The sequence below is a fragment of the Penicillium expansum genome (assembly GCF_000769745.1).
Source record: "Penicillium expansum strain MD-8 chromosome Unknown contig375, whole genome shotgun sequence".
Taxonomy (NCBI): Eukaryota; Fungi; Ascomycota; class Eurotiomycetes; order Eurotiales; family Aspergillaceae; genus Penicillium; species Penicillium expansum.
The window spans coordinates 34,903-59,659 of NW_015971423.1; the positions used below are offsets into that span (position 1 = coordinate 34,903).

The 24,757-nt window shown below is 49.4% G+C and overlaps 8 protein-coding genes across 8 annotated transcripts; 5 read left to right on the forward strand and 3 right to left on the reverse strand.

Moving 5' to 3' along the window:
• Window positions 1–1,204: 1,204 nt before the first annotated feature.
• On the reverse strand, window positions 1,205–2,950 carry PEX2_108940 (GMC family oxidoreductase; the record flags this gene model as incomplete). Its single annotated transcript, XM_016748161.1, has 1 exon — window positions 1,205–2,950. One exon carries the CDS (start codon window positions 2,948–2,950, stop codon window positions 1,205–1,207), a length of 1,746 nt encoding a protein of 581 aa, XP_016595003.1.
• A 1,423-nt stretch (window positions 2,951–4,373) lies between these two features.
• On the forward strand, window positions 4,374–6,457 carry PEX2_108950 (catalase; the record flags this gene model as incomplete). The annotated part of the gene is made up of 10 exons (XM_016748162.1): window positions 4,374–4,407; window positions 4,461–4,596; window positions 4,668–4,691; window positions 4,744–4,954; window positions 5,018–5,110; window positions 5,163–5,170; window positions 5,223–5,346; window positions 5,400–5,687; window positions 5,735–6,311; window positions 6,381–6,457. The coding sequence occupies 10 exons, from the start codon at window positions 4,374–4,376 to the stop codon at window positions 6,455–6,457; spliced, it is 1,572 nt and encodes a 523-aa protein (XP_016595004.1).
• Window positions 6,458–6,771: 314 nt separating this feature from the next.
• On the forward strand, window positions 6,772–7,814 carry PEX2_108960 (uncharacterized protein; the record flags this gene model as incomplete). Its single annotated transcript, XM_016748163.1, has 3 exons — window positions 6,772–7,267; window positions 7,327–7,631; window positions 7,689–7,814. The coding sequence occupies 3 exons, from the start codon at window positions 6,772–6,774 to the stop codon at window positions 7,812–7,814; spliced, it is 927 nt and encodes a 308-aa protein (XP_016595005.1).
• A 215-nt stretch (window positions 7,815–8,029) lies between these two features.
• On the forward strand, window positions 8,030–8,569 carry PEX2_108970 (uncharacterized protein; the record flags this gene model as incomplete). The annotated part of the gene is made up of 1 exon (XM_016748164.1): window positions 8,030–8,569. One exon carries the CDS (start codon window positions 8,030–8,032, stop codon window positions 8,567–8,569), a length of 540 nt encoding a protein of 179 aa, XP_016595006.1.
• A 187-nt stretch (window positions 8,570–8,756) lies between these two features.
• PEX2_108980 (uncharacterized protein) lies at window positions 8,757–9,050 on the reverse strand (the record flags this gene model as incomplete). Its single annotated transcript, XM_016748165.1, has 2 exons — window positions 8,757–8,980; window positions 9,041–9,050. 2 exons carry the CDS (start codon window positions 9,048–9,050, stop codon window positions 8,757–8,759), a joined length of 234 nt encoding a protein of 77 aa, XP_016595007.1.
• A 3,286-nt stretch (window positions 9,051–12,336) lies between these two features.
• On the forward strand, window positions 12,337–14,140 carry PEX2_108990 (Amidase; the record flags this gene model as incomplete). Its single annotated transcript, XM_016748166.1, has 7 exons — window positions 12,337–12,750; window positions 12,805–12,921; window positions 12,971–13,342; window positions 13,395–13,509; window positions 13,559–13,681; window positions 13,744–13,932; window positions 13,983–14,140. The coding sequence occupies 7 exons, from the start codon at window positions 12,337–12,339 to the stop codon at window positions 14,138–14,140; spliced, it is 1,488 nt and encodes a 495-aa protein (XP_016595008.1).
• Window positions 14,141–14,411: 271 nt separating this feature from the next.
• On the reverse strand, window positions 14,412–15,411 carry PEX2_109000 (alpha/beta hydrolase; the record flags this gene model as incomplete). Its single annotated transcript, XM_016748167.1, has 2 exons — window positions 14,412–15,206; window positions 15,301–15,411. The coding sequence occupies 2 exons, from the start codon at window positions 15,409–15,411 to the stop codon at window positions 14,412–14,414; spliced, it is 906 nt and encodes a 301-aa protein (XP_016595009.1).
• Window positions 15,412–15,870: 459 nt separating this feature from the next.
• PEX2_109010 (type I polyketide synthase) lies at window positions 15,871–23,545 on the forward strand (the record flags this gene model as incomplete). Its single annotated transcript, XM_016748168.1, has 6 exons — window positions 15,871–16,378; window positions 16,438–16,867; window positions 16,946–17,289; window positions 17,360–21,357; window positions 21,415–22,605; window positions 22,673–23,545. 6 exons carry the CDS (start codon window positions 15,871–15,873, stop codon window positions 23,543–23,545), a joined length of 7,344 nt encoding a protein of 2,447 aa, XP_016595010.1.
• Between the last annotated feature and the right edge of the window lie 1,212 nt (window positions 23,546–24,757).

Below are 24,757 nucleotides of genomic sequence, written 5' to 3' on the forward strand. Positions count from 1 at the left end.
CCCCCCCCCCAAGACCTGCGAGGTCACGGACATTCATAGTAACAGCCTTGGCAGCGCATCGGCATTGAAAAACACTCTTTTCATTGGTAGCGCTATTGGCATCCGCTAGCTGTGTTATCGAACTTGATTGCAACCGCGGTAGGTATGGTATCTATTACGGTAAGTGGCCAACCCAACTAGAGCATCGCACATGAACATGGAGAAGTCAATTTGACCTGATAAAGAGATATGTTCGTATCTGGGGGGACGGCATTGACCACAATTGAATGAAGCCCATAGCGGCTCTGAGTCTTGCTTCACACAATCTGGTTTCATATTCACTTGTAGTATGTCTTGGGGGTTGTACCGACCGTGTTGGAGTTTCCCATTCGGCCAACAAAGCCTACAATTGCGATTTCAACAGACCGAACCTAGACAATGTCTACACCCTAGGATAAGCATCGGCAAGAATAATTCCTTGGAGAAGCTCGGGGTGAAAAACATCCTCTTGAATAAAGTATTCAGCTCGCCACGCCTGGAGGTCTCCGGCATCAATAGCCTGGGGCTTCCATCCACGAAAATAAGTCACCAGAGATAGCATCTCTAGTTCTAAACCCGTTTAATATAAGTAAAGCCTATTATCTGGATCAGCTTGACGTTAAATATTAGCTGTTGTGGGTCATATACACGGTTTGTAGTCATCTAAAGAGGCCTAGCAAGGTAATGGCTTTCGCTAAGTCGGTAGGTGATTGAGGTGGTAATAGATTCCATACTGCTAAGTATCATGGAAGAATTTGATCCCCTTTTGGCATTCAAGAGTTGACCAGCCATAGCGCCTGCTCTTATAGTTAGCTGTTTTGAATGCATCGTGGCTTCTTTGTTGCGCTTTCACCTTATGCCTGTTCCCGCGTCGCATGAACCTGGCTCCCGGGGTGGGGCGATACTTTACTGCTAACTTATCTACCTTTCATACCCAGCTGCTTTCCAGTTGCCCACTCGAAATCTGAAAAGCCGATATGTAATGCGTTAAGGGTCTGCTCAACGAAGACTCTTTGCGGACCAGGGACTCATATACTTGTAGAGGCATAGGATAATTTGTACTGCAGTTCATGTTTGATTGAAAGAAGAGATACTGCTAACTAAACTGATTTATTACGGGAAATTTCTTGAGTCCAATCCACATCATATCAGGTCTTCATATAAAAGCTCAGCTCATTCTAGCTAACTAGCTTTTGTAGAAGTCAACGTGGTCACGCTTGATGGCATCGGCACCCTTCTCACCAACCATGTACACAGAGTTCTGAATCCGGCAGTCAGGAATGACAGGAATAACGGATGCATCAATAACACGGAGGTTCTTGATGCCGTGGACCTTCAGGTTGGGGTCGACGACGCCCTGCTGGATGTTCTTCGACAGACGGGCAGTACCACAAGGGTGGAAAGAGGTCTGAGAGCGGTCCAGCACGGCCATCTTCATAAGCTTGTTGTCATGCAGTGGCATCTCCCAAGGATACTCGTCCTCAATGATATCTTTGAAGCCGGGTCCATTCTTCAGGACGTCGTAGGTATATCTGATTCCCTCGCGGAGAGCGATGATGTCGAGGTCGTTGTTAAAGTAGTTTAGGTTGATGTTGGGTTGCTGCAGCGGGTCATCGCTGTTGAGAGTGACCTCACCAGGCTCGGAGACAGGGCGGACAAGATCAACCATCACAGTCACGTAGTTGCCCTTGCTTGGTGTGGGATAGTGCCACTGGAATGCGCTACCGAAAAGACAGACGAAGTCAAGCTCGAAGTGAGGCTGGCCGTACGGGCAGAAAGGGTCCTTGTTCCCGTTTGAGGCCTTAGCCTCGCGGTACTGGGGGTCTTTTTCTAGGTACTTGTCGATTCGGGGGAATCCCACCATCTCAAGGAAGCCGGAGCCTAATGGACCACCGTGGTTGGTCTGGTAGGCTTGGATGGCCTGATTGTTATGGGGTGTTCCCTTGCGCAGGATGTAGTCATCCATACCGTAGCCATCTTTGACACGAAGAACGAAAGGAACGCCAGGGTGATCTAGGAGATGCTGACCAACGTGGGCGTTATCGAGAATCACCGGGATGCCGTGCTTCTTAAGCTCTGCGCTAGGCCCGATACCACTAAGCATCAGCAGCTTAGGGGTCTCGAAGACACCCTGGGAGACGATGACTTCACGGGTAGCATAGAGGTTGAGTTCCTGGCCAGAGCCCGTGATGACAGTCACACCCTTGCAGGTCTTATCGGCATTATCGATGATAAGCTTCTTTGAGTGCACCAGGGGAAGGATGGTGATGTTTGGCTTTTCGACACAAAGGAAACTGCCAGAGCGGCGACCGTTGTAAATCGTGTTGACACTATAGGTCAGGCCAACCATTTCACCGTCGAAGATGTTCTCGTTGATTGGCTGACCAGTGGACTTCCACGCACTGGTGAGGAGATCACGGAAAGACTGCATTTCGGGAATAAGTTCGGAGTGGGAAATCGGGATCGGACCATTTTGGCCGATCTTTTTCAGCTCTGGGGCGTATGCCTTCTGATCGTCATGGTAGGTGGTACTCTTTCGCAGGTAGGGAACAAGAGGGTCCCAAGTCCACTCTTTGCCACCATACTCTTCCCACATATCAAAAGTACCCTTGGACCCAGGAGCCCAGGTGAAGTAGTTCAGGGACGAACTACCGCCGAGAGCCTTTCCGCGGGTGTTGGGCTTCTCAATTCTTTCATAATCGTCGCGCTTGACTATGGTTGACTTGTATGCCCAGTCATACTGGCTGCCACGAAGCTGCATAGCTTCCGAGGGGGTTCTGATCTCTTCGATGTCTTTCGAGTTGCCAACACCAGCTTCGACAACTAAGATCTTAACATTGGGGTTCTCAGCCAGGCGGCCGGCCACAACGTTGCCGGCAGTACCCCCACCGACGATGATAAAGTCGAATCTGGCATTGTCCTGGACAGACATGATGAAGGAAGGAAAATTGAAATATAGTGGAAATGGTTGAAGATTTTGGAAGAGACAAAGGATAGATTTTCAGTCTATAAGTGACGAATTGTATAAGCCTTTTATAAGTGAGGTGGTGGACTTTCTGGTATAGAAGACTCGCCCCCCACATTCTGACCCCTCAATGGCCGTCATAGACCTGGGTGCAAGGAACAAAGACGCAGTTCCACATACCTGGGAATCCAGACTCATCTATTAATTTCCCATTGGCCCGATAGTCTTTCCATATTGGGGTGCATGCAATACGTCGTACCGGTTTTAAGTCCGATGCCTCGCACTCCCTTGCATCTCACCCATGACACGCACCCTAAACACGTCAAGACTTCTACAATTGGATTAGGTAGCCTGGTTGTCTTTGACCGGCCGAGACTATCGTAGCGCGGATAGATCTACAAAGCTCCGCCTAGATTTTAGAACACTCTACGCCATGTGGTTGGCTATTCCCAAGCACGCAGTGGAGTCTGTCTCCTGGGCCTCCTCGTAACTGAGGGGCACAGAGATCAAATTTTTACCAATGAATCCACTGGGTTACCTCGGCATGACAACTGCTAAATCCATGCCTGCTCCAGGCTAGTTTGAATCAAGATACAAGCTCAAAGGCATAGGTATATTTTCCCTGGGCCGGTTTCCATGGGAGCATGCCAAGAAAAGAATCCGCAACCTCCGGACCCAAAAAATAGCCAGCAGCAAAAATCTAAATGTGCTAGCAAAAATGGTATTATAGAGCTACTATTGTTCTAAGCTTTGGAAATACCTTATGCGGCTTCAACGGAGTTAGAGCTAGGGCTAAGATCCATGGCTACTGGCAGGAATTCGAATGTATGGCCTCCCAGAGTAGTTGGGAGCTGAGGAGAGTAAAAGGCTTTGGATGGAATCCATCTCGATTGCATGATCTATTTGCACGAGGATCATGATACCTAGGTACCTAGCGCAGTGGGTCCACGGATCCGGGTTCTGGCGCTGATCTGCACTAACCTGATTTGGTAGTGGTATTCGACCAATCAGAGGCCTGTACTCGCTTTTAAGGTTGCTGGTTACCTAGGTAGTGGTCCGGACCTCATCGGCTCCTTACATCAACTTTAAGCCTTGGCTATTGAGAAAAATCACTGCATTCCTGCGTCACCTCTTGCGGAGAGGGATATATGTATTGCATGAGGGGTTATCTGCAGTGGACCCTTCGCTGTCAAGGACAAAGCTCCAATGAGTGTATGCGTAATGCTAAGAGCCAATTCAAAGCCATCTCAAATCAAGAAGCAAGCTTTCCCCCAGGGTTGAGACTACATATATAAACTACACCCCTCCATCGAGCCCAACCTAGTAGTCCACATACACTTCTTCTGTCTTATCCGATCCTATTACCATCACCCTTCAATTGTCATCCAACATGGGCGACAACAAATATTACACTTTGGCTGAAGGTACGAGTACTTCGCAGTCTTGGATATGTTTGCTTCCATCTAACGATTTATAGGCTGCCCTGTTGCAAGCAACAAAATGGCTGTCATGATACGGGATAGGAAGAGACAGGGCGGTGGGCTCGGATTGCTTCAGGATACTCATCTCATAGAGACTTTGGCTCACTTCTCCCGTGAGAGAATCCCGGAGCGGTAAGTGTCTGGTCCAATTGATCGCTTCCTTTGAGCTTCATATAGTCTGCTGACATTGGAACCTTGAATAGCGTCGTTCATGCCAAAGCTGTTGGGTAAGCTGTTAAGGCTCCCCCGAAACCCTTTTCCGGTTGACACTCTACATAGGTCTTATGGCGAGTTTGAAGCCACCCGCGATTGCTCCGACTTTACCTGTGCCAGCTTTCTCAGCAAGGTCGGAAAGAAAACGTCCGTGCTTCAGCGCGTGTCAACGGTCGGAGCTGAGTCAGGATCTGCTGATACTTCTCGCGATGTGCATGGATGGTCAATGAAGCTCTACACAGACGAGGGAAATCTCGATTGGGTTTTTAATAACACAGTATGCGTGGTCGCTATCACCATAATATCTTGAATGGATTCTAATTTTCTTTTACTACCTCAGCCTGTCTTTTTCATTCGCGATCCGATCAAGTTCCCGTCGATGAACCGATCCCACAAGCGGAACCCCCGGACCCATCTTCCTGATGCAAGCATGGTAAGATCTCTTGCTTTCAACCAGTGATGAGAAAATCTAATAAGAATCGCAGTTCTGGGAGTATGACTTTTCTCAAATTCCAGGTAGCGAATCGAATTCTAATCTAGTTTAGTTTCCACATCGGCAACCCTGAAGGCATACATCAACTCATGGTTCTATTCAGCGACCGCGGAACTCCAAAGTCGCCTCGCTACATGAATTCCTACAGTGGACATACATATAAGTTCACCAAGGCGGTAAGTGATGGTGGTTATCAAATGCTAGTTTCTCTCACTAAGGCCATGTCTAGGATGGCTCGTTTAAATATGCCAAAATCCATGTTAAAACGCAGCAAGGAATACAGAGTTTTACCCGCGAAGAAGCTACCAAGATTGCCGGAGAGAACCCTGACTATATGATCCAGGACATGTTTGAGGCCATTGAGAGAGGCGACTATCCTGTCTGGAATGTCTACGTTCAGCTGATGACTCCCGAAGAGGCCGAGAAATATGAAGTAAATATCTTCGATATGACCAAAGTTTGGTCTCACAAGGACTTCCCTTTGCAGCAGATTGGGCGTCTTACGATGAACCGCAATGTAAGTTTTTAACTGTTATTATGGTTGCAGTTACTGAACAGGAACAGCCGCAAAACTATTTCGCAGATATTGAGCAAGCTGCATTTTCCCCATCGACAATGGTTCCGGGATTCGCTGCATCGGCTGATCCAGGCAAGTCGAGACAGTTCTTAAATTTTCCTCCTAGGATTTCCCCGAAGCTAACCTGTGACTCAGTCTTACAAGCGCGACTATTCGCATACCCCGACGCCGCCCGTTATCGACTTGGGGTGAACTACCAGCAACTCCCAACAAATGCTGCCAAGGTACAAGTCTACTGTCCTTTCCAAAGGGACGGAAAGATGCGGTTTGACCACAACTATGGCGGGGACCCTAGTTACGTTGGCTCGACAATCAAGCCCACCAATTTCTATCAAGATGTCAAGGGATCAAACCCCGAAGCATTGTTCCTACATACAGAGCATGAAAAATGGGCGGGAGAGGTTTCGGCCTATTCCAGCGAGATCACCGACGCAGACTTTGTCCAGCCCGCAGCATTGTGGAAGCTTATTGGTCGTGAGCCTGGTCACCAGGATAGGCTAATTGACAATCTAGTCCTCAGCATTAAGGACGTTAAGTACCCTGACTTGCGCAAAGCTGTATATGGTACGTGTGCTCTACCAGTGTTTTCAAAAAGATCTGTCTGCTGTAGTACAAGTCTAACACTGAACATAGGTCTTTTTAGCCGTGTCGACAAGGTGCTTGGGTCAAAATTGCAAGAGCGTACCGAAGCAGCAATCAAGGCCGCATGAGATCGATCTGCTTATCTAGATTGCCAATGCGATTGAATGATTTTGATATAATTCGTGCTTTATTATAACTAGCAAATAATAATACCATGTGATAGTGAAGTAAACGTAGGTAATATGTTTACTTTCATAAACTTGCTCTTTTTCTTTGAGTATTCAGTACACCATTGTCGACTACTTATGTAGGTACACCGCTGATGGTATGGGGACAGCTCAGGTCCATGGATCCCGAAAAAGCTACCCGTGGACATAAATCTGCGGTGAATATTTTTATTGGATGGGGCTTCATCGTATTGCCCCACATAAACCCCTAGTGGATGTCCGAATCTCCATCTCCCATCCCACATTTTGATCCGTCAACTTCGGGAATCCCAACAGCACCTCCTTATGGCCATAAGAGAAGAATGTCTCCGCGGGCCTCCAGCTCCTCCAGTGGAACACCTCAGTTCACATTCGTAACGGGGAACATCCAATCAGAAGCTCGGAGCCATGCTATGAGGGAGCACTGGAAGCGGCGGCATCAGCACAATCAGGAGGCGAAGATATATCACCAGAAGAGGCTATCGCGAACTTTGCCTCTCCTCCCGAAGAGCGGCACTAATGAAGATGTTTCACAGACAGCAGATGCAATTAGCTCTCCATGGTTGGAGCAGAACTGGGACATGGACCTAGTCGAAAATCAGGAGAAGCATTCCGGAATTCCAGCTCAGCTTTTGTATGGTGTGAGTCAGGCATTGTCGAGCTCGAGGCCTGATCCATTCCAGACGTGTCCTGTTCACTTGACGAGCCAGCATCAGAAACTCTTGCATCACTGTGCGTATGAGGATTTGACGCAATTACTGCCTGTGAGAGTTGTGTTGACAGGATCGCAGGGATTGGCACCCATGCGGCTATGATGTTCGAAGATTTGGATGTCACCGAGTTTAATCCGATGAGGGATGTTTGGTTCCCACTGGACCTTTCGAATGCTTCCTCTTTCAACTGCATCATGGCTCATTCAGCTGCGCACTTATCTCATCTATACGCTGGTACTCTTCCTCGACGAGGCTCTAATTCTTCTGATGCCTTGAAATACAAGATCGAGGCTTTCAGGATACTGCGCATTTGGCTCGGGGATCCCGAGAAGGAGCTAAGTGACGACTCTTTTGCTGCAGTTGTTCGTCTGCTCACGTTTGAGGTATGTCAACCAATTGCGAGTATCTCTGGGGGTAATGGCTCATCACCTTTTACTCAGCGATACTGGGGTACGGAGGAAGATTGGAAAATTCACCGTGATGGCTTACAAAGAATGATCGAAGCCAAAGGTGGAGTCGAAGCGCTCCACCATAACTGGCGTTTGGAACTTGTGGTTTACCTGTGAGTACAGCTTGCGACAAGTACAAGCAACTTATGATATTGACGACTTCCAGTGTCTCGTTAATGTCGCGGCCGTCATGGCTCGAGTCCACTAACAACCTCGATCGAATCTCTCCTCCTCTTTTCTCAGCGCCCATTATGCAACAAACCACTTCTTGCGATGTTCAAAAGGTCCGCTGCCTTTGGTTGATATCGTTCATTCAAGACATGCGAACTTTCATGGGATCTGTTTACACTAAAGGGCTTTCTTCGTTTCCCTTTACTCATGCGGCAGTCGAACTTTTACGTCATAACTTTCAGCTCTCTATTCAGTCTTCTTCCCATGATACTCACATCACGGAGTGGGAAGACCAAATGCTGGGATGTTTATTTTCCATCAGTGTCGTGGTTCAGGAGTCGATTTCCGTCCTGTCCAATGGGGATTCGGCAACATTGACGGGACCGAACATACTTGACGGATTAGAGATATCCTTACGGCATTCTCGGCATGTGTGGGGGCGTTCAACCCACAACTTGCGCTCTATCTTATATGAAAGCCTGACAAGGCTCTTTGCTGAAGGAGAATTTAAGGTAAATTATGTTATGGATCTAGTGCAGGTTCTTGGCACATTGAGCTTGGAAGCACGCCAGGGTGTCGAGAAATGCCTTCTCAATTTGCTTTACTGCCTCGGAAACCACGACAGCAGAAGTAGCAGCAGGCTATTGATAGATGACGGCTGGTCGCCGGATTCACTTTTATCGTCAATGCATGGACATTAGCGCATTGAAGCCTTGAAGCCTTGAAGCCGTGAAGCCATGAATATTCAAAATTATTGTGATATTATATTACGTCAAGAAACAAGTCAGGGGACCCTAGCGATAATAGGATTTCCTAGTAATACTCCCTGGTTCGTGAAGGCACGGTTATGAGAAAGGAAGGAAAAAGCGCCGAGCAAGCGCAAGCGAATTACATCAAACCTCCATATGTTTGACCCTCTTCTTCGAGCTGCTTATCCTCTTCGAGGTATTTCTTGAAGCCTCCCTCTTCCTTCTTCAGTTCGGACCGCAGCCCACCCTTGCTGCCCTCTGGCTTGTCCTCGGCGGCCGGGCCCTCATTTCCATGCTTGTGGTGGTGGTGGTCGAGGATCTTCTCGAAGAAAGACTCCTTGTGATCGGTAGGCTGATGAGTATCTACCGTCGAATCTCTTATTAGTATTTGGGGTTGGCTGAATGAGCGACAGAACCGCGAACCTTGAGGCATCTTGATCAGATTTGATGAAAGATCGGTATATGGTCTAGGTTTCTGAATATCAGACTTCCTCGAGGTTTAATGCTCGGCTATATATCTCATAATATATGCTTTCTGTACAAACCTTGGAAATGACGCGTCGATCCTTGAGCTTCCTTCCAAATCCGGTAGTACTAATCAGCCAATCAGAGGACGTGTCTGACATCAGAGAATCTGGGCATGTCGATCATCCGTGGGACCTGCCAACAAAGGGATCGATATATACAGGAAGTAATCTACATGATTGCAGAGGAAATGTCATATGTGATAATGGTGACTTTCCTTGAATAGCTTATACTACAAAACAATTCCCGGATCCGGTAGGTGATGCCACACAAGATTCAAATTGCCGTCGCGGATATCGCGGGGAATATTTGCCGATCCAAGAAACTATAATAGATAGACTGTCAAGACTGGCGGCAATATAGTCGTCGATGGTGTATATCTAGGGCAACACTATATGCAAAAACAACCACGTTAACTGGTCAGACTGCGGTGCATCGTTTCCGGGGAAGTGTAATTAATTTAGGTACTCCGTATAGCTTGTGTCTTTAGGGCCTATGCTTCGTCGTGAATTTCATTTGCTTCCGATGGTGTCTTTTCTAGGACTGTTTTCGTGAAACCGACTTTACGATAGCGATATGTATATTTTCACTTCTTGTTAACGTAATTCTCAATATCGTGTTTAATTTCCTCAATATTCACGTATAGATAGGGTTGAATATTCAACATCGACAGCCATCGAGTGACATTTGGATCACAATATTGTTAATGAGACTGGCATCACGGCATTATGAGCTAGATAAAGAAAAAAAAAAACAAAAACATACAACAGTGAGGATTCGCTGGTGGTCACCCACCCAACTACTAACTCACCGGCGTGTGGCTTAAGTACGGCTGAGCGGACGGGAAGCCCTGTTTTCCACACCCTATGGTCGTATGTATCATATTACTTGTAGAAAGGGATCATATAGAGTGAAAATAGTTGGGTGATGGTATGTGAGGGTGACTCGTAACTGTGGGCGAGAATTCTAGGTCGATCACACTAACCCTCCTCTAATTCTAGGATAATAAGTGGTATAACTGGAAATTTCTAATTTCCTACGAGAGCTCTAGGAAATATCCCTAATACTTGAAAAAACGGTGACATTTTATAACAAGGAAGGTCACATCTGCAGATATTAACACTGAAAGCAAATTTTCTACCGGCTTGAAATTAGACATATTCAGGGATCAACCCCCTAAATTCTTCAAATTGGCCCCTGAGCGCTATACATTAGTGCTTATATAACTCTGTGATTCAACTAATCACACAAGGGCTTTTGTCGAGATAATTAATTTAGCCAGTATAGCCAAGATTGATAGCATATGTTGTGATCCGGAATATGGACCCTGGAGATTGCCTATTCCGTCGGTCTTCCGTGCGTGCGGGGCCGGCCCGCACCTCGGTCTGGAACTCAGATCCACCGCCCACGAAGACCCGTAGCACTCAGGGTTCAAATTCCCCTTTAGGAGGATTTGGTGTCTTATTTTACAACGGTAGAAATTTCGAAATACCTGAATCGCTATTATACCTGCCCTCGAAGTATCTACTAGGGGTGTTGCAGTACAGCCATATGAAGCTTTTGACGCCATACAAATCTCTGGATCTCCATTTTTTTGGACTTATAAACCGCCCAGATACGTGGAGATACCTAGCTTGGTATGTTGTAAAAACCTTCCACTTTTGGATTGTAAACCCTTACTCCGTATGGGGTGGGAATGTGGAGATAACTAGATTTGTATGGCGTCATTTTTTGAACTGTAATTAATAATTTCACAATACAGTGAATACAGTGTATAGAGCGGTGTGGAGAGCGGTGCTAATTCAGACAATCAGGCCTCATCAATCCCCCGGGGTTTGACCCCTGAGTGCTATCGGTCTTCGTACACCCGCGCCGCGAAATGTTCCTACTGTAGTAAACAGATCGAGGGAACCCCAATGTGTTGAAACCAAATTTCAATTCCATCTCTCATGCTTGGGACTTGGTCAATTGCTGTTTCCCACTTTATTGTTACCAAGGTATTATTCTTCCAAGTTTCGCGTGCTATCCATAAATTTGCACAGGCTACAATGTGGGGGCTAAATCTGAGTCGCTTGCTCAAGCGGCTTGGATACCAACAAGCTGCCTCCATCGGCGACGATGTCTTCAATGAAGTGACCTCCAATTCCTCACCTCTGTGGTTATCGTCTAATAATGCCCAAAAGGCTGTCTAGCGCAAAAGCACGTTATGTATACTCTATCATATTTCCCTATTAAGTCTTTACCTCAATATCTCCAATTCTTTCTTTCTCTTTAGGTCTTACCATGAATTATAGGATGAAAATTGTATTCAACGGTTATCAGCTCCAAGTTTGTCTCTCCCCTTTGGAGTCATTTGGCTCAAATCTAACAACAATATAAATAGGTCCCGCGCTGCAGACTGTCGAGCTCGAATGTATTACTTCAAAGGATAACTCCCAGCCTGATGAGTATAGCAGCTACCCCTCCGCCACTTCAGAAAAAGCACGAGGAGCATTATGGGACTGAGCTTAACTCTCCAAAATATCTACCCATTGGATCATATGAAGCTCCTTCAAAAAGTCGGCACTTTCACTGTGCCTCAAGAGTCTCTCGCTGGGTTGAACCAATCTTCAACAACGGCTGATTTCAGGTTCGTGGGCTCAGGATCAGATGCGGGGGTCGGTGGTCTTTTAGAGGGGGCACTTCAGATTCATTGCTTGGTAAGTCACGGCGAGGTCGATGTTAAGACCACGTAGTCAACAGAGAGTCCGGTGGAATCTTACGAGGCAGTTCATTTATCGAGATCATTGGGACTATAGCAGACTGCCCTCTTTCATTGGCGGAGATAAGCCACGCAGGCACCATGTAGACCGTTGTATTGAAATGCTGAGAATGGGTTTTGCCTGTCAAGAGTGATGTGACTCCATATTACTTAGTAAAAAGCCAGAGTGGGAAGGTGGAGAGCAGAGGACTTCCGCATAAGTGTCGGAAGTATCCGAAGCTGGTCGACTAAGGGAACTCCAATTCTGTATCTGATACCGTGGAAAGGTAGTTTCATTAACTATCATTGGGCCAAGAGAATAGAGACTAGGAGACCAGGCAGAAAGATCTAGATCGTGAGTCTTTATCAGACAAGCACGTGCTTGCCCTAGGCTGAAATGAATTTCACCAACAGGGGGATCAACTTCAAATTTGTCTCGTAGCCCCTCACTAGAATGCCAAGCTCCAGCGCAGAAATGACTTTCAACGTCCTCACGACAAATGCGATCGACTTGCAGCGCCTACTCGAAACGAACAGGACCACAAGTGCTCAAATTGTTCAAGAGTACTTGGCACAGATTGATCGCTATGAGCCTGCACTCAATGCCCTCATCTCGCCTGCCCCGCGGGAAAAGGTCCTCGAAATCGCCACGGCTCGCGACGAGGAGCGCCAGAATGGGAACATCCGCGGCCCATTTCATGGAATTCCCATAATTTTGAAAGACACATTTGTCACGGCGTTGGAGCTGGGAATGAGCACCACAGTTGGATCATATGCATTCATTGGAGCCAAGGCGTCAAAGAACGGAGCTATCACTCAGCGGCTGATTGACGCTGGCCTGATTATCCTGGGAAAGGCCAATATGACTGTCAGTAAAATTTCTATTTCCCAGCGAAATTTATTAGGTTGACTGTTCTTCTAGGAATTCGCGGGCATGAAAATGACCATGATGATGCCCGGTTGGTCTGCGCACGGCGGTCAGACTCTGTCACCGTATGTTGGGAAGATAGAAGATAATGAGAAGATTCTTGGCCACTCAGTGAGTACAAAAGATTAAGGATTTTATCTATCTGTATTAAACTAAGCAGGCTCCTGGGGGCTCATCCACTGGTTCTGCGGTCGCTGTAGCCGCTGGGTTTAGCCCTCTCGCCATGGCCACTGAGACCATAGGTTCCATCGTGACTCCGTCAACACGCGCCGGTTTGTATGCAATCAAGCCTACTATCGGGATCCAGGATACTACTGGTCTATACACCATGACAGAGTTCTTTGACAGTCCAGGGCCTATGGCAAAATCGGCAGCTGATGTTCGCGTTCTTTTTGAGATCCTACTCAGTCGCCCATTTAGCTCCCCCCAGTTAGATTCTTGGGAAGGCCTTTCCGTGGGCTTCCTAGACCCAAAAATTTGGACCATGTCACCAGACTTTTGCGCACAATTTGAGGGTACAGCGGAGCAAATGGTACGTCACTTTCATTGATCACAACGTCCAGAGCTCTAACACTTGATTCTAGGTAGACGAGTACGAAGAGACAGTTTCTGCTCTACAAAGCGGAGGTTGTCTCCTTAAATACCCAATCCATTGCAAGGATCCTTCAGTCTTGCCGGCCACTATATTACGAATCGCATGTAGGTCGCTCCAATATCAGATGAAGTCACGATGGCTAACCACTCATAGATTGGGACTTTAAAAACATCTGTATTCCTAGATTTATTCGCTCGTTTGACGAGTGCTCTGTAACAAGCGTTGCAGATATCGTCAAGTTCAATGAAGAAAACAGCGAGAAGGCCCTTCCAACTCGTAGGTTGACGGGGGGACATGATCCTCCAATCTCATATTGAGGAGTTGCTAACACAACACAGCCTTCGTCAAGCAGAATGACCTGGAGGGGGCAATGAACGCTGTTGAAGAAAAGGAACAAATAGATGAACTAAAACAGGACCTTCGTAGGGCCGCGAGAGATATTCTGGATGACCTATTTGACAAGGAAAAAATCAATATCCTGGTAGCTCCGGGAGACTCCTCGTTATGCGTTCATGCTTCTGCTGCAGGTAACAACCCATGAAGTGTTCGTTTGACTCGCCGTTACTAACAGGATTAGGGTATCCTGTCGCTACAGTCCCCATAGGACAACTTCGCTATAATGACCGGCCATTCGGTCTGTGTCTGGTGGCCAGGGCGGACGAGGAGGAGACCTTGTTGCGGTTTATGGGATTGTACGAAAGCGTTGCTAAGCCTCGACCGGTTCCGAAAATTTGAATGACTGTGGTAAATGGACAAAAGTGAAATAGACAAATGAAGGTATGGCATTATCAAAGGGTACACATAGAAAGGTCATCTTTTACCACCTTAACATTATCAAAAAAATACATATAAGAGGACATCTAAAAACTTATCTCAAAAGACGAGAGAGAAAGGGGATTTACAAAGTCGTGCAAGTGGCCGACTATACTTGAGTAAATAAGTTCGAATGTTTACTTCATACTACCGCTGAAGTATTGTTCTATGCTCCTCCTAGATGCATCAAGGTTCAAAAGGTATGCTGTAATATCGAATCAAAAAACCCCAGCGTCACCGCAATAATTTCCATCAATCCTTCCCCGGTAGCAATATTAAAATGGCCTTTGCCTCTTGCAAAATACTCCTTTTTAAGACTCTGAATCCGCCCGAGCGCCTCCCTTTGGTCCTGCGGAGGCGAAACATCATCCAACTCTGGAATGATCATCAACACCGGCGCCCGGATCATATCGAGGTACTCCTTAGGCCGAAATAGTGCAAGCTTCTGGTATGTCTGTAAAGTAATCTGATTCCGGAACGTTGGAAGCCCGAGCTCAGACGCCGCTTTCATGAGCATCGCGGCTTCGACGCCACCTGGCCCGCCCGCCCCGCCAAAGCCGATAAGATTGTCACCCTTAGAAGTGAAGGGGCGTACCGAGTGCGGCTCGTTCCCACTAATCTGCGAGACCCGGTCCTTGATAAGCTGTCTGTAGGCATTATCGGCCTTGTGAGGTTGCACGAAGCTAAAGGCCGGGCAGACCATGACGATACCTTTAGGGCGGCGGTCAATCGCAGCACAGGTGGTGCTGATGACGGCACCAAAGGACATGCCCCAGAGGATGATGCGAGAGGAGTCTACGGAGGGTAGCCGGGCAACGTAAGTGTAGATATCCGAGAGGTCTTCGGCCATTTGTAGCGGGTCGGAGAGGTTGCGGGGGATTCCGCCGCTGGCGCCGACGCTGCGGGCATCATATACAAGGACGTTATAACCGGCAGATTGAAAGGATTCGGCCACGTCGGGGAGGGTAATTTCTTTTACGCAGTTGAACTAGACGACGAGTTGTATTGAAGTGAGCCGAGATAAATATCTAGTAAAAGTAGACCTTGTGGAAAATGGGGATGCAACGAGACAACGTACGTACCCCATGGGACATGATAATAGCAGGGGCTGCGGGTCCCTCGATGGTATACAGCCATCCAGAGATAGTGGTCCCGTCGATGGTCAGACATTCAATAAGCTGATGCCGGGGCATATTAGACAAATTTGTTTCTATTAATACCGTGCACAGCTTGTCGTGCTGAGAGAAGGGTTGTCTATATACTGGCCGACAGTGCGTAAGAACCGGGGCACACAATCACCCCGGCTGCTGGGTCTCACCGATTGGTAAACACACAGGACGCGGGTTGTGGTAATAAGTAATCGCGCATGATGAGATTGAACCTCCGCTGGGGTGGATGCACTATAATGTCGTGTAAGCATGCACCAAGCCAGCATGGGGATATGCCCAGACTCACCTCCCCAGATAGGAGGAGATCACTTAGTTATGACAGACCACACAGCCGGTGTACCATGGATATTACGATATAACCATTGTATAGGAATATCCCGTTTGTCTGATAGACGTCATGTGATGACTGTCTGATAAAAATATGATGGTAATTCGATCTTGTGGTTCCTAGAAATACAGCAAGTCCTGGGCCACACCCGGTTAATGGTGGATATAAATAGCCCGACCAGTCGCCAATTACTGAACCATTCTGAAGCCACTCTCGCCAAGGAGACATCGGTAGATAATAAGATATACGGCTCCACTAACATGAAACAAACACCATTCCGTCAAGAGCCTGTGGCGGTGGTTGGTTTCGCCTGCCGGCTTCCAGGCGGGAACAATAGCCCTCAGAAGCTCTGGGAGTTCTTAGAACGAGGTGAAATTGCATCAAATCAGGTCCCGAGGGAGCGTTTCAATATTGATGGCCATTATGACGGCTCCCACAAGCCGGGGACCATGCGACCGAAGGGTGGTATGTTTATCGGAGACCATGATCTGGCTGACTTTGATGCCTCTTTCTTCGGGATCGGAGGCACCGAGGCCATTGCCATGGATCCTAATCAGCGGCAGATGCTAGAGGTGGTGTATGAAGGGCTGGAAAATGCAGGAATTCCATTAGAGAAGATCGACGGTCACCCAGTCGCTTGCTATGTGGCCTCATATGCTTCCGGTGAGTTTGCATCGCAAGAAGGCCCACGAGAGAATCAAAACCGACAGCCACTGGTCTAGATTATGGTGACATGCAGAACCGGGATGCAGAGGACCGACCAGACAACTGCGGCGTTGGGGTGGGCCGTTCTATTATGGCAAATCGGCTAAGCTATTTCCTGAATGTCAAGGGCCCTAGTATAACGATAGATACAGCTTGTTCCGGCAGCTTGGTGGGCCTAGACCTGGCCTGCCGCTCTGTTCAGTCCGATGAGGCCAATATTGCGATTGTGGCTACTAGTAACTTGTACCTGAACCCGGACCATGTCATGGATGCTGGCAGTGTCGGCAGGGCGCATTCCCCGTCGGCACTCTGTCATACGTTTGACGCTGATGCCGACGGGTATGTTAAGGCCGAGGCTGTCAGCTGTGTGATTGTGAAGAGGCTGTCGGATGCCATTCGTGACCGTGACCCCATACGTGCTATAGTGAAGGGCACCGCTTCGAATAGGTGCGTTTTCCCTTTATCTTTATTTGTGCCCAGTCCACGTGACTCATTCAATCGGAGAGGAGTTAACTTGTCGCACAGCAACGGTCGAACGGGAGGCATTGCGAGTCCTAGCTATGAGGCCCAAGCTGCCGCCATTCGTTCGGCGTATGCTAACGCCGGCATCGTCAGCTTTCACGAGACTGCCTATCTCGAATGCCATGGTACGGGAACCCAGGCGGGTGATCCGGCGGAGGTTCGAGGTGTTGGGTCTGTGTTTGCAGCGACCCGGACGGGGGATAAGCCACTGCTCATCGGCTCTATAAAGAGTAACATTGGTCATTCCGAGCCTGCGGCGGGCAACTCGGGCTTGCTGAAAGTCATCATGTCTATCGAGAAAGGCGTGATTCCCGGAACACCCCTGTTCATTAAGCCAAACCCTAAGAGTATGTACATTCGCTCCACGGAGCCTTTCCTTCTAAATGGGCTCTAACCGCCACTGTTTCCACTCGACAGTCGACTTCGAAGGATTTAAAGTGAAAGTCTTCCGCACTGCTGTCCCCTGGCCTGACGAAGGCTATTCTGTCCGTCGTGCCAGTATCAACTCCTTCGGCTTCGGAGGCTCCAACGCGCATGCAATCGTTGAACAGCCAAGTGCGGTCATGCGGAGCTTCTATCGGTCCTCCTATGCCCTGGCGACCGAAGGAGATGGCGACGGTGACAACAGTGACGACAGCTGGGAGAATGACGCCGAACATAGTGATCGTCCGTACACATTGATCGTGTCGGCCAACGATGCGCAATGCCTCCGCGAGAATGTTCGCGCGCTCACCCGGCATCTGATCAATCCACGCGTGCACGTTCAATTGGCAGATCTAGCGGCAACCCTCTCGGAGAGGCGGTCCCGACTGTGGCACCGGGCCTTCGTCACAACCCGCACGACGGAGGTCGAAGAGAAGGACTTCGTGTTTGGCAAGAACCGCGGCCAGGCGCCCAAAATCGCTTTTGTTTTTACTGGCCAAGGAGCGCAATGGCCGCAGATGGGTAAGGAAATACTACAATTCTTCCCTTGGACGCGCACGATCCTAGATGAACTCGACACGGCGCTGCAGTCGCAGCCAGATCCCCCCGAGTGGTCTCTCATCGGTGAGTTGACCGAACCGCGGGCGGGGGAGCACCTCCGCCAGCCAGAATATTCGCAGTCAATTTTGACTGCACTTCAACTATGTATATTTGCCGTGTTGGAGGCGTGGGGCATCAATCCCAGTAGTGTGGTGGGTCATTCGTCCGGCGAGATCGCGGCGGCTTATGCGGCTGGCCATATTGACCGTGCGAGCGCGATCAAGGCTGCATTCTACCGGGGCCGGGCTGCTGTGAACTGCAAGAGCCAGGGCAGGTTGGATTCAGATGTGGGGATGTTGGCGGTCGGTCTCAGCTCCCAGGCGACGCTAGAATACCTGGATAAGTACAAGGGAAGCGCATGGATTGCGTGCTTCAATAGTCCCAGCAGTGTGACTGTGTCAGGCAAGCAATCGACGTTAAACAATCTTGCCGACGAGATCAAGGCCCAAGGCCATTTTGCCCGCGAGTTGCAAGTGGAGCTAGCATACCACTCGGAGTTGATGACCCCCATCGGGGAAGAGTACTTCACCCTGCTCGAGGATGACGCCCAGTTCCAGCCGCTGCAGGGCGATGGCGCCTGCAAGGCTAAGATGTTCTCTTCTGTCACGGGCTCGCTCAAGGAATCCATGCCGGATGTCCTGTACTGGAAGTCGAACATGGTCTCCCCGGTCCGGTTTAGTGAGGCTTTGCTAGAGCTAGTCAAGACAGACGCCCCTACCATGATCATTGAGATCGGCCCCTCTGGAGCATTGGCTGGACCGATATCAGAAGTGCTTAAAACTCTGCCCACTGGTGAGGAGATACAATACTGCGCTGCGTGGGCCCGTGGTGGCAACTCCGGGAAATCCCTATTCGATGTCGCTGGGCATCTCTTTGCCATCGGCGGGCCAGTTAATTTCGCTCATGTCAACGAGTATGATGGAACTGAGGTGCGGACCCTCGTCGATCTGCCTAACTACTCATGGAGCCATACGGTCAAATACTGGCACGAAAGCGCGGCCAGTCACGACTGGCGGTACAAGCAATTTATCACGCACGATCTGCTAGGATCTAAGATCCCGGGAACGGCGTGGGAGTCACCAACCTGGCGCAAGCACCTTCAGGTGGCCGATGTACCCTGGCTGCGGGACCACAAGATGGGCCCCGATATACTAGTTCCGGCTGCCGGGCTAGCTGCGATGGCGTTGGAAGCCATGTATCAGAAATATTGCGCTCTGAACCTAGAAAATGTCGTCGCGCCCAACGACCTGGCGTACCGATTCCGCAACGTCAGGTTCGAGCGTGCGGTCGTAGTCGAGGAGAGTAAACCTACGACGATCCTCCTAACGCTAACGAATGTGCCTAGCAGCAAGGAATGGCATGAATTTCGCATTCGTACCGTGGCCCTGAGTGTGAGCTACGAGCACTGCTCCGGATTGATCCGCATCCAGGACCCAATAGGTGACGATGAGGCGCTGAAGGGGGAACAGCTTGCACCCCTGAAGAACCCGCAATCGGCCCAATTGTGGTACAAGGCGCTACAGGAGGTGGGGATTCGATTTGGCCCAACCTTCCAGACCATGAAGAGTGTCGAGTCCTTCAGTGGAAGTCGCACCTGTCGGACCATTGTCTCACTCGAGCCACCCGCATCCAGATGGGATCCCCAGTCCTGCTATCCATTCCATCCGGCGATCCTGGACGGGTTTCTGCAGAGTGCGACGCCGGCGAATGCCGCGGGAGAGCGAAGCTTAATTAAAGATAGTGTGATTCCCGCCCTCGTGGATGATATGATCATCAACAAAATCCCTTGCAACCTTGTAGAGGGCTTATCGGTGGCCGAGTCAATCTACACCGGCCGTGGGCGTCGCGATGTGGCCAAGAGCTGGACTGCCAACATTGCCATCCATCATCCGCACACCGGCGCCCTGCTACTGCGGCTGCGGGGACTCAACTACATCCGTCTGGACGTGGATGAGAAGCCAGATGTTCATGTTTTTAGCACGGCAATCTGGAACCCCGATATCTCTCTGCTCACGCAGGACCAATTCATACACCTCAAGCCCTCAAATATGGGCTCTAGCCGAATAGATACGGTTCTGGACCTGGTGGCATGGAAGGTGCCTACTCTTCAGGTGCTAGAACTGAACATGGACGAAGAAGATACATCCTCGCTGTGGTTGGAGGGAGGTGACGAGCGAGCACGGTCTGCATACGGTCTATATCATCTGGGATCCATTAGTCCGACCAAGATGGTGGCTCTCAAGTCCACCCATGAGTCCAAGCCCAATACCGAAATTCATCTACTAGATCTCGGCAAGGATAAACTCGGACTCCCCGCCAGGGATGGCTTGTATCACCTTGTCATTCTCAAGACCGCGATGCGATGCGATGTTGCTACCAGCGCAGAGAGTATTATCGAGCGCCTGGACAGCCTGCTACGGCCAGCGGGGTTTGTTCTGGTGGTCGCACCCGCGGAGCCAATAGAAACCCAAGGTAATGAGCCTACCCAGGGCAAGTTAATTGGCGACATAGATGGGGTCTCCACCCAAGAATTTTCCCCAAGCTCTGGTTCCATGATGCCGCTCCCGCAATCGGGTTCGGTGCTCCAGATAAATCCCGAGCCCGATCACCATGCTACGGCCTATCTCTGGCGACAACTGGTCAAAACCCCACAGACTTCTAGTTCTCAACAACGACACCTCACGGTTGCTTGTTTCAATGACGACGCGCCCACCCTGTCATCGACACTCAAATCCTCATTGGGGGCAGCAGGCTGGTCCATCCAGACCGTTCCAATCACGAGGGTGGCAGCGGTGGCAAATAATAACGACGCTTCCCAGTCGGTCCTGATGGTGCTGGATGAGCTTTTCAAGCCGGTGCTGACCCAGATCGGCGAGTCTGAATGGGAGGCGCTGAAAGTAGTCATTAGCACCGGCCAGCCCCTACTATGGGTCACCAAAGGAGGACAGACCCCACAAGTTTCAGACCCCGATAATGCCCTGGTGCAGGGTCTCTTCCGCGCGATCCGTCGCGAAGACCCGCAGGCCAATCTTACCACTCTCGATGTGCACTCCGCGACCAGTCCCGCCACAAATCAGGCAATCGAGTGGTTGCTTGAGGGGCTTCTGGGCGGGGCGGGTGGTGAAACCGAGTACGCTGAGAGGGACGGTGTCGTACTGATACAGCGGCTAACGCCGGATCGTGCCGTGAACGAATTCAAGGCGGCTGAGAACGGCAATGGCTTTCAACCAGTGGTCAAACAATTCCACGAGACTAAAGCCCAGGTGCGTCTACAGGCGGAGAAGGTTGGCACCTTACAGAGTCTCATATGGTGTGAAACGGCGGTCGGTGAGGTGCCAATGGAGCCAGGTATGGTGGAAATTGAGGTCATAGCCGTGGGGGTTAACTTCAAAGTAAGTTGTGACTTCTGTATCTCACCGTTCGCAGGTGCTAATCAATGCGATAAGTAGGATGTCGCCACAACTATGGGTATTGTGCCCGAGAATGAATATACCATTGGGTGCGAATGCGCCGGGTACATCAAACGGATTGCGCCAGCGCTGCAAACGCACCTTCAGGTAGGTGATCGAGTGGCTGCAATGGCGAGTGGGACGTACGCAAATCGCGTGCAGTGTCCTCATAGGCGAGTACATCGCATCCGCGAATCTTTGAGCTATGACGAGGCAGCAACCATCCCGTTAGTATATCTGACAGCTATTTATTCTCTCTACCATCTGGGAAACCTCCAAGCAGGCCAATCCGTGTTAATTCACTCCGCGGCCGGCGGCGTGGGACTAGCCGCCATTCAGCTCGCGCAGTACAAGAAGTGCGATATCTTCGTCACCGTCAGCACTGAAAAAAAGCGCCAGTTTCTGGCACACACGTTCGGTCTGCCCGAGAATCGGATGTTCACCTCTCGTAGTGCTCGATTCGCCGAAGAGATCCGCCGCGAGACCAATGGCCGCGGCGTGGATATCATCCTTAATTCGCTGACCGGTGACCTTCTGGACGAATCCTGGCGGCTTACTGCCGATGGAGGCACCATGGTCGAGATCGGAAAGCGGGATATCGTCGACCGCAATAGTCTGTCTATGGAGCCCTTCGACCGCAACTGCTCATTCCGCGCGGTCGACCTTTCATACACCCGCACGATCACCAACGAGCTGGTGGGAAACCTCCTGGGAGAGATCTTCGACCTCGTAAACAGCGGTCATGTCCGGCCAATCCATCCCATCACCCGCTACCCCTTTGATCAAGTCATCTCAGCCCTGTCGTATATGCGCAGCGGAAAGCACATGGGCAAAATTATCATCTCCAGTGTCCAGGAGGCCACGGATCTACAGCTGCCCATTCGATCAGCCGTCCCGATGCTAAACCTCGATCCCGAGGCCGCGTATATCATTGTGGGAGGACTCCGGGGTCTGGGTGGCAGCTTGGCTGTATATCTGGCCCAACACGGGGCCCGTTACATCGTATCAATCAGCAGGAGTAGGGTCCACGATTCTGCCTCCGCCCGCGTGCATGCCAACTGCGATACATACGGATGTGAGGTCGTCGAGGCAAAGGGCGACATTGGGGATTTGGATTTCGTGCGACGGGTGTTCCGGTCCATCCAGCCTCGGCGTGTTGCAGGTTTGATTCAAGGCGCTATGATCCTCCGGGTATGTTATGCTCATGTTCTTTCGCTGTGTTTCCGGTGGAGTCTCCAACTAATTACCTTATCCCCAGGACAACCCCTACGAGACCATGACCCACGATGACTACATCACCTCCATCCACGCGAAGGTAAGCGGCACCTGGAACCTTCACCTCGCCGCCCAGCAAGAGCAACCCCAACCCCTGGACTTCTTCACCATGCTCTCCAGTATCTCCAGCATCATTGGAAACAAAGGCCAGGCGAACTACGCAGCGGGCAATGCCTTCCTCGACGCTTTCGCCAGTTACCGTAATGCCACAGGCCTGCGCGCCAATACTATCAATCTCGGACTAATCGAGGATGTGGGATATGTGGCGGAGCAAGGCAGCACACTCGAGGCGCGCTTCGACCGTCGCCAGTGGGTCCCCATCAACGAAGGCACCTTTCGCCGCATTGTCTCCTACTCCGTGTTTCAACAACAAGGGAGTATTCGCGGCAGTATTAACAGTGCCCAGCTAATCACTGGCCTGGCTTACCCACTCGACGCGAACAGTAATGCTACTGCTGACCTGAAAGCCGAACCGCGGTTTGGATTTTTCTTCAGCAGCCACAGTATCGGCGGTAATAGCAGCAACAACGACAATGGGGGACAGGACGATCCAGCGACCGGGGCGATCAAGGCCTTGCATCTGTTGCATGTGTCCCAGGCAGACGTGACGGCCCTGAGAAAAGTGGCTCTGGAGCTGCTACAGATGCAGCTGATCAAGATCCTACGACTGGAAGCGGAGATGGAGCCCGGAAAGCCGCTAATGACGTACGGTCTAGACTCATTGTCTGCTGTGGAACTGCGAGGGTGGGTTCGTCAGAAGATTGGGGCTGAATTGAGTACGCTCGATATCACGAATGCGAGCTCGTTGACGGCCCTCAGCGAGAGATTGGTGTCCAAGTTGCCGAGTGTGAGGTAAGTGCGGTGGTGTTGCTTATACTTTTCGTGTGATATTGTACGAGAGGAATATGAGATCGAACCAATTATATTTTTATGATCAATTGATGAGATATAGGCGAAATTGAGCTCTGTGGACAACATTCTGAGGTCTTCGCCGGCTTTGTCGGATTATCTAGAGCTCCGATACCATATACAGTAGGTTTTAGGGCCACGCTAACCCCAATATAATTTCGTCATCGCCCGTTTTGCCGCATTGCGCTTATTTGATTCATATAATTAGAAGAGGGTGAAATACAGGATCAAAAAAGAGCGCTTAGAAGAGGGTTAAAATAGTGCTTAAACAAGTGCCTCAAAGAGGTTTACTAGTGTACAGAGGAAATCAAGTCTTACTCAAATAGTGGAACATAGCCTATATCTTTGACTATTGTTTACTGTTTTACTTTTTCTAGATACGACCTTGCTAACGCTTTAGGTGAGAGCTTACACTCATAACGTATTTCACAAGCCAGCTGGCCACACAAGCGACCCGGCCACCGCAAACTGCATAGTAAATGAAATAAATTACAGCTTAATATCTCAACAACTATGGTCAATGGGGACTTTTCCTTCTAGTCCCCTTCTTTAAAGGTAATATCTAGTCTGCGTAGGATTTTTTAAAAAAAGTTTATAGATTTGTGGTTCTGATGTATATATTTCCAGGTTTTAGCTAGGCAATTGTTGGTAATTTTCGAAATAATGATGATATAGCCTTGTACCGTCCTTGAAATTGATATATTGTACTAATTAGTCTCATTGATGACTATCAACACATAAGGAGCTAAAATAAAAACATGGTTGTTGAGAGATAAATGTAGAATATATCGCATTTACTATGTGTTTGGGGGGTGGTTGGTCAACCCCGCGGCATTTATCTTTTGGCCGCTCCACCCGCGATAGACTTTAAAACCTGCCGTAACGGTATCGGATATCCCAGTTGGTTCACTTCAGGACTACTTTCTCTAAGCGGATTGATCGAATTATAAATGCTTTATTGGAATAATAACATAGACACTCATACATCTACCACACTGAATGTCTTGCGAATTACATTTGAAATCAACAATGACTCAAGCTCCGCTATGTAGTTTTCAAATGTGACCAATGAGATGCAACTTGTCATCATGTCGCATGAAGAGCATACTCCGAGAATGCTTCGGTTTTAACGGGGTTTAACTGTAGCGCTATTTATCTG